Source organism: Rhincodon typus, chromosome 31 (genome assembly GCF_021869965.1).
Source record: "Rhincodon typus isolate 14 chromosome 31, sRhiTyp1.1, whole genome shotgun sequence".
NCBI classification, from domain to species: Eukaryota; Metazoa; Chordata; class Chondrichthyes; order Orectolobiformes; family Rhincodontidae; genus Rhincodon; species Rhincodon typus.
Window position 1 is genome coordinate 20989807 of NC_063362.1, and position 7669 is coordinate 20997475.

General features: G+C 38.1%; 1 protein-coding gene across 2 annotated transcripts in view; it reads right to left on the reverse strand.

Moving 5' to 3' along the window:
* micos10 (mitochondrial contact site and cristae organizing system subunit 10) overlaps window positions 1-7669 on the reverse strand; it is a 401440-nt gene that overhangs the window by 378506 nt on the left and 15265 nt on the right. The window contains exons 2-3 of one of the 2 annotated variants that reach the window (XM_048615013.1): window positions 2891-2938; window positions 1974-2093 (exon numbers count right to left, since the gene is read on the reverse strand). In XM_048615013.1, the coding sequence (XP_048470970.1) occupies window positions 1974-2093; window positions 2891-2938 (168 nt within the window). The remainder of the gene's footprint in view (window positions 1-1973; window positions 2094-2890; window positions 2939-7669) is intronic. The other variant, XM_048615014.1, reaches the window with a different exon arrangement.

Below are 7669 nucleotides of genomic sequence, written 5' to 3' on the forward strand. Positions count from 1 at the left end.
TCCAGATGTCTTTTAAATGTTGTAATCACACTTGCCTCCACCACTTTGTCTGGCAGCTTGTTCCATACACGCACCACCCTCACGTGAAACAGCTACCCCTCAGACCCTTTTTAAATCCTTCCCCTCTCAACTTAAACCTATGCCCTCTAATTTTTGACTCCTCCACTCTAGGAAAAAGACCTTGGCTATTCACCCTGTTCACGTCCCTTATGATTTTATAAACCTCTATAAGGTCACCTCTCAGCCTCCGAAGCTCCGGGGAAAGAGAGCCCCAGCCTATTCAGTTTCTCCCTCAAACTCAAACCCTCCAGTCCTGGCAACATCATTAAGTCTTTTCTGCACCCACCCAAGTTTAACAACATCCTTCCTAAAGAGGGGCAATCAGAATTGAATGCAGTATTCTAAAAGTGACCTCACGAATGTCCTGTACAGCCGCAACATGTCCCAATTCCTATACTCAAATGTTCTGACCAACGAAGGCAAGTGTAACAAATGCCTTTTTCATCACCCTGTCTACCTATGACTCCACTTTTACTAGCCATATAAACTGAAAGCAGATCAATTTCAGTATTTTTGGTTCACTCTAAATTTAGTGGTTTACAATCAAGCAAAATAAAGGGTCATGGTAAATTTACAGTTTATCAAGTAGAGTTGTATTACCCTCCCTGTCCATAAAACTCCTCAATTTCAGAGGCCTTGCTGCCCTTTCCCAAGTCAAAGGAGTTGTGTGTCATATTGTCGACGAGATATTTACTACAGAGGGCATCATAGTCAAGTCCAATGTAGTCCTCACGCAATACTGTAGTTTGAAACAGAAAATCATAAATGACAACCAACATCTAACCACCCTCGCATGGCAAAATTATAGTTTACTATAAACTCCAGTATTCTCAACTATGGATAAAAACACACATGATCCAAATGTTGCACTTTAAAGTGCAAACCACATTCGTTAATACTGTATAATGTGGTTGGTTCTTAACTGCCATCTGAGCAATTAGGGATAGGCAATAAACGCTGGCCTGGCCAGCAATGCCCACATCCTGTGAATGAATATAAAATGATGATTTGCAAAAAAAAAATTCAACTGTTCAAGTTTTTAAAAAGTCATAAACAGGCATTGAAAGAGCTCATCATTTAAAAGTGAACTAACCTCACTTAACCAAGTAGCAAAAAAAAAAGTTAACATATTATTAGAAAAACTTGTAAAATTAATATTACTTCAAATTTGCTGAGTTTCTCAAGGAACAAAATCTGGTATTGCACTACAGTATTTTCTTTAAAATTGAACTACAATGTTCTATACCGATAATAACAGGGAAACCTCATTGATAAAGGGTGTAGGTTGCAAAGAGTATGTGTTAACAACAGGTAAGAATGGGTAGGTTTGCTTCAACACTCCTCATAGCTAAATGTACTTTTCCTGTTGGACAATGAGATCAAGAAAATACAGTCACAGTATAGTGTAGATGTCTTACTGCTACAGTTTAAGACTAGAGAGGAGCTCCCTCCCATAAATATTGTGCAAAGCTGAAATACACAGGAAACAGCGGAAACATGTGTTCGAGAAGAGACGATGTATACTGCAAGGATCATCCTTGAGCAGAAAGAGAAGAGCTGCTCAATGTCCATGACTCAAATAGAACTGCCATAAGAAGTACAAATGTTGTAGGCAAGTTAACCAATGGAACAAGACACTCTAATGTAATGATCTCATTACATGCAATGGAAAATAGACTTGGGAGTGTGGGTTACCTTTCTCCCAATCTGGAGCTGAAACGGAGATGTGGTGGACAAGATGGTCAGATTCCCTTTGACCATAATTTCAGTTTGCATACAGATGACAGCACAGAATCCCCTTGCAGAAACCCAATAGAAGTTTAAGGACAGGACCATTGAGAAATTGGCTAATTCTCCTGGTAGCATCTGCCCTGTGACATTGATTACAATCTCCAAAACTTAAAATACAGTACCTGTACTCACTTTGACAAATTTTCCATGCATAAGATATGGAGATTGCAAATCATTCTGGCAGTTAGCATAGGCCATTCCTATACCCATTCCTGCACCAAAACTAATAGGCCAAACACGCCCTACACAGAAAAAAAAAATTAGATTAGTCTCAAATTCCATAATTGGTATTTTTGTTTAATAGAGGAGGTGGCTATTTAGCCCATTCAGTCTACACTGGTTATTTTGAAAAGTTAAGCAGTTCATCTCACAACCTGATCCTTTCCCCACAACCCTGACATTATTTCCTTCAAGTAATTATCTAGCTAGTGAACTTGTATCCAGCACCTTATAAGGCATTGCATTTCAAATCCATTTACTTTCTTTCTGTTCTGAAGATACAAACGCATATGTGGGTACAGTTCCATTGTCACAGATTGCCTCAAGTGACCATTCTTCATTTGCATTTAGGCCATAATAGTCTACACCCGATTCAATCATGGAGAGGGTACAGTGTGGGGGTTTGGGGAGGGTAGAGAAACAATAAACCCTAAAATGACATTTGCATTACCCAGTATTAACTTGCTAGCTGTGCTCAGTAGGTATAGCCGCTTAGTTGAGTTGACACATCCATCACTACCCTGACAGCAGTGAACTCACACAGACCAAGCATTGTACCCAGGTTGCCTGTCTGTTTAGCATAGTGATAGTTAATGGGGTTGTTAGAGGAGCAAGGCTGTCAATTATTTTCATGAATGTGGCAAATCAGTTTCGCTTTTTTCTGGGTTAGGAGTTACCTATTAAGAAGCATTCTACAACAGCCTGGGAATGGCTCAAATCTCCTGTCTTTATCTTTCCAAACTTTGCTTCTCAGTTATGAAACTCAAATTGTTTATTGATTCATACACACACTTGATAAACAGTGCACAACAATACTTACGTTTAAAAACAACAACAGAAAATACAATTCCTAAGCCAAGGCCAACACCTGAAAAATAAAAACAGAAATTTTTAAAAACTTGAAATTTAACCATCAAAAGCCACAAGCACATCAGTCCTGAAACCATTTAGATAACTGGCATTGTAGCATCTAACATCGCTGTATGTCATAGGTTGAAGAGTCACATGTCTTTTTTGTACTTGTTTTTCATAACCTAGCAACAACCCAATCCATACTGCACTAGTCTTATAAACCTCTCCTCTCACTGGCCTCAAAAATCATCAGGGTGGGGGAGGAGGAGGTATTAAGCAAGTTTTGGCTTTTCATCGTGAAAGAGAATCTTCCTTGGGGGCAACTAACACAATTATAACTTGGAGTCAAGTTATGGTGTTCAACAAATTGCAGGAACTACTGCAGGGGAAAAAACTTCCGCCTGCACAACTGTGAATTTCAGCTTGTCTGGTACTATTAGTCTTTACAGATTGATTGTATAAAGAAACAGACAGGTACCTACTAACTCAAACTAGTAAAATGAACACACTTCAACTTGGTGCTAATTAGTTCCACGTCAGAGACTTTAAGACCAGACCTCCTCACTCCAAAAAAAGTTTACAGTTTCTTTATTTTTTTTTTACATTGAAGGCTCCCTGATGGCTTCATGAGCTTATCTGGGATATAGCTGAGACTTACAAACTAGGAGGTCTCTGATTCAAGCCTTGATCTAGGCTGAATTGGTCAATCTAGGGCAATAACACCACAGAGAAAGAAACTAAGGGGCAGGCTTTCCACTCCCAATAGAATGATATGTACAAGATAAGCATGGGAAAGAGTTGAAAGAGTTAAAAGAGTCAGAGGGATAACTTTTTCATACAGTTTAGTGTGTGTATGGCACAAACTGCCAGAGGAAGTGGAGGAGGTGGTTACAATTACTACATTTAAAAAGGCACCTGGATGGGTATATGAATAAGAAGGGTTTAAAAGGAAATGGGTCAAATGCTGGCAAATGGGCCTAGATCAGACAGATGTCTGGTCGGTGTGAGCAAATTGGACTGAAGGGTCTGTTTCAGTGCTCTATGTTTCTATGTGTGAACACCAACTGATGACCCAGACCGAGTTGTGAAGTCACATGAATGACTTATATTTTGCCGAGATGCAGTACTTTGGCAAAAAGCTGGTGCTGCCAGTAGGAAGTTTGAAGAAATGTTGGCAAGTGGAAGAGGAAACAAGTTTCTAAACAAATCAGTTACTATCATAAGGAATATGACCTTTAAGATGTTGTGACGTTTTAAGGAATTTAAGGACTATTGAGATGAGCACTTGAAATGCCACAGCACACAAGGATAAGTGTTGGAAAATTAGATTAGAATAGATGGAAGTTTGATGACCAGTATCAACATGATGGGGTCAAAGAGGCTATTTTCATGCTGTAAAAACTCTGACTCTGTGAACTGGAAACTAAACTGCACGTACAACAGCAATCCTACATCAGACTGTCACCACACAGTGCCATTTGAAGACTTCTCTAGCATCATTTGAATATTAAATTAGCAGTAGAATTTTAGATCTCGATTTGGGAGCAGGGAGCAGCATTATGCAATGTGCTGATTATACAAAACTTGGCAAAATAGTAGATTGTGATAAAAATGGTTATAGATCATGAATTATGCTAGAAATTTAAGCCAAAATTTAAAAATTCAATATTTATGTACTCAGTACTAAACAGCAGAGGTATTCATCGTGATCTTTCAATCTTCATAGGATAGAATAGTATTGTGAGAAGACTAGTTGATGTCCCACCATTATTCAAAGTGTGTGTGTGTGTGTGTGTGTGTGTGTGTGTGAGAGAGAGAGAGCGAGATTTGCAACCACTATTATGGATAAAATAAACTTACATTTGGAAAGGCATAAAGTTAATCAAGAACAGCCAGCACGGATTTAATTATTTATCTAATTTGTTTGAATCCTTTGACATGATAACAGTGAAAGATCATCAAGGTAGTTTAGTAGATATATAGCCTTTCAGAAGATATTGGACAAAGTATAGCCTAGAAAGGTTATTGAAGACAGCAGCTTGTGGAATTAAAACCAAAGTAGCAGTGCTGACAAAATTTAATTAGTGATGTAAAGAAAGGCGTGGCGATGGGTTGCAATTTTTCAGACTGGAAGATGGTTCTCAGTGGTGTTATCCAAGGACTACTTTTAGATCCCTTTTTTGTATTTTGTACAAAAATGATCTCAATTTGGGAGCAGGGAGCAGGATTATGCAATGTGCAGATGATACAAAATGCAGCAAAATAGTAGACTGTGATATGAATGGTTATAGATTTCAAAGTAACACAGATAGGGTAGTGAAATGGGTACAAGCTTAACAGATGCAGCTCATCATACAGAACTGAGGGGCAGCGGTGTGGCATATGGTAATATCACTAGACCAGCAATTTAGAACCTCAGACTAATATTCTGGGAACAGGGGTTCAAATCCACCATAGCAGATAACATCCAAATCCAATATATTCAGTAAAAACCTGTAATAAAAACTAGCCAAATGGCAATCATGTAATCACTGTCAATTGTGGTGAAACCCCAACTTGTTCACTAACGTCCTTAGGGAAGGAATTCTGCCATCTTGACTTGGTCTGACCCACTTGGTCTAACTCCTGACCCACAACATGTTGACTCTTAAATGCCTTCTTGGCAACTGGAGATGGGCAATAAATGCTGGCCTAGTCAATGACAACCATAGTCCATAAGCAAAAGAAAGATATTTCCGTAGACTAAAAACAGCATTATTTTGAAAAACAATACTTGATCTTGGTGTCAAAATACACAAATTCTTAAAAAGGAGACAAAGCAAGGTGATAATGTAGTTAAAAAGCATGTTGGTTGGTTAGATTCATAAATAGAAGAATGGAATTTAAAAACAATGAGAAAAATGGAAATTCAAAAACTACGAGTTAGGACTCGGTAGTTCTATGTACCATACCTCAGGAAAGATGTAAAGCACATGCAGATTGCAAAGAAGGTAATATCCTGATAAAATGACAGGTACATACAGATAAAAAAAATTCTCTCTGATATGTGGGTCAATAACTAGAGGTCACAGATCCATTATTATTGACAAGATGGGAAACCAGAAGGATTTTTCCCAATTCAGCAGTGCAGAATCTGAAATGCGCTACCTGAAAAAGTATTAGAACTGGATTTTAAAAATAATAAGAAGAGTGGGGCAGCTACCAGAGGAGAGGAAACTTGCACGGTTAGACAGAAAACAGTGCAGTGCGACTAAATATGCTTGAGCTTTAAAAAAGCCAACAAGGGCATGATGGGCCAAACAGCTTCCTGTACTGCAAGTTTCTGTGGCTATAAGTATTTAATTTCATTATAGGCTTCATTCACAGCTTTAAACTTAATCTGCAGCAAAATCGCAGTTACAAACAAGCCGATTTAATCCTCTACTGAAAATTTTGACCATTAGGTCAGTGAGAATTTGAGAACTTGTTTTGTTCCAAGCATTTTTGAACCTCAAAGCCCACTACAATTAACAATTTCCAAAAATACCATGCACAGAAATTATACCTAACTAGTACAAGTTAACCATCAACAAGAATGTACAAAATAGGGAATGATTTTGACCTTTCACCTTCATCTCTGCTGCACACCACCTGTCTCCCAGACAGAGATGCATTAAGGTCTTTTTCTGTTGCCCTTAACCCTAGGGCTGGGGCCCACGAGAAGGGACTTTACAAAGAGGTCAAGTCTGCATTTTGGAACACATTTTTTGTCTTTTTAAGAAAAAAAAATCTCTGTTGGAAACTGACTTTCATTCAACTATTTAAACTGCATAATGAAATTTGTGAACTTTACAAAACTGAGTTTTGTATAAGTAATGTTTTAATAAGGAGAAAAACAGGCATGCAGTCGGTCAATGCTGCAGTTGGCTAATTTATGTAGTGCTCACATTTTGATTGCAAAGCCATTTATATGTAGAAGTGTTGATCGTATAGAACTGCACTTCAGTGTGTTGAACTTCAAAACTAGCTGCCTCAATAGGTTGCAAGAACAGGGCTTTAACTTTAGTGTAAATAATCCATTAAAGCTTGAATGCAGTCCTAAATAAATGAAACATGGTAGACTGAAAGATTGGAAGATACAACAAAACATTAAGGGGCCTTAATATTGAAGCTGAATTAAAAACAAGTTTTGCGTGTCAGTGCTATCCAGGTGACTTACAACCACATTCATTAGCTCTGAACTGTTTTATTCTAATTTCCACATAAGATTACACCTTGAGTGGAGTGCTTGAGGAGACTGATTTGATGCCTTTGCACGAAAACAGTGGATCCCAATCTGAACCTCCATAATACAAGCAACACAGGTAAAAGGCCAGTAAGATAAGAAAAAAAAAAGAACTTCAAACTAATCACCAAGAATTAAGGTTGAAACATTTCTGAGGCTAGCCTTATTAAGATTAAGTGTACAGAAAATATACGTAATTAAATATCAAATATTTGGACTGCGTCTTGTGTGGCACTTGGAATCTTAATTTCTGTTTCAGAGACGACCAATGAACCAAACTCCATCCCTAGCCACAAAATGATAATTCTTTGGTTCTTCTGGTAGCAGAAGTACATGGCATGCAATCAGCTGAAGGCACTGTTAACTATAGTGAGCAAGAAATGGTCAATTTGATTGAAAAAGTGAAACCTTCAAAAGAGATAACAAGGTGTAGAGCTGGATGAACACAGCAGGCCAAGCAGCATCAGAGGAGCAGGATTTTTT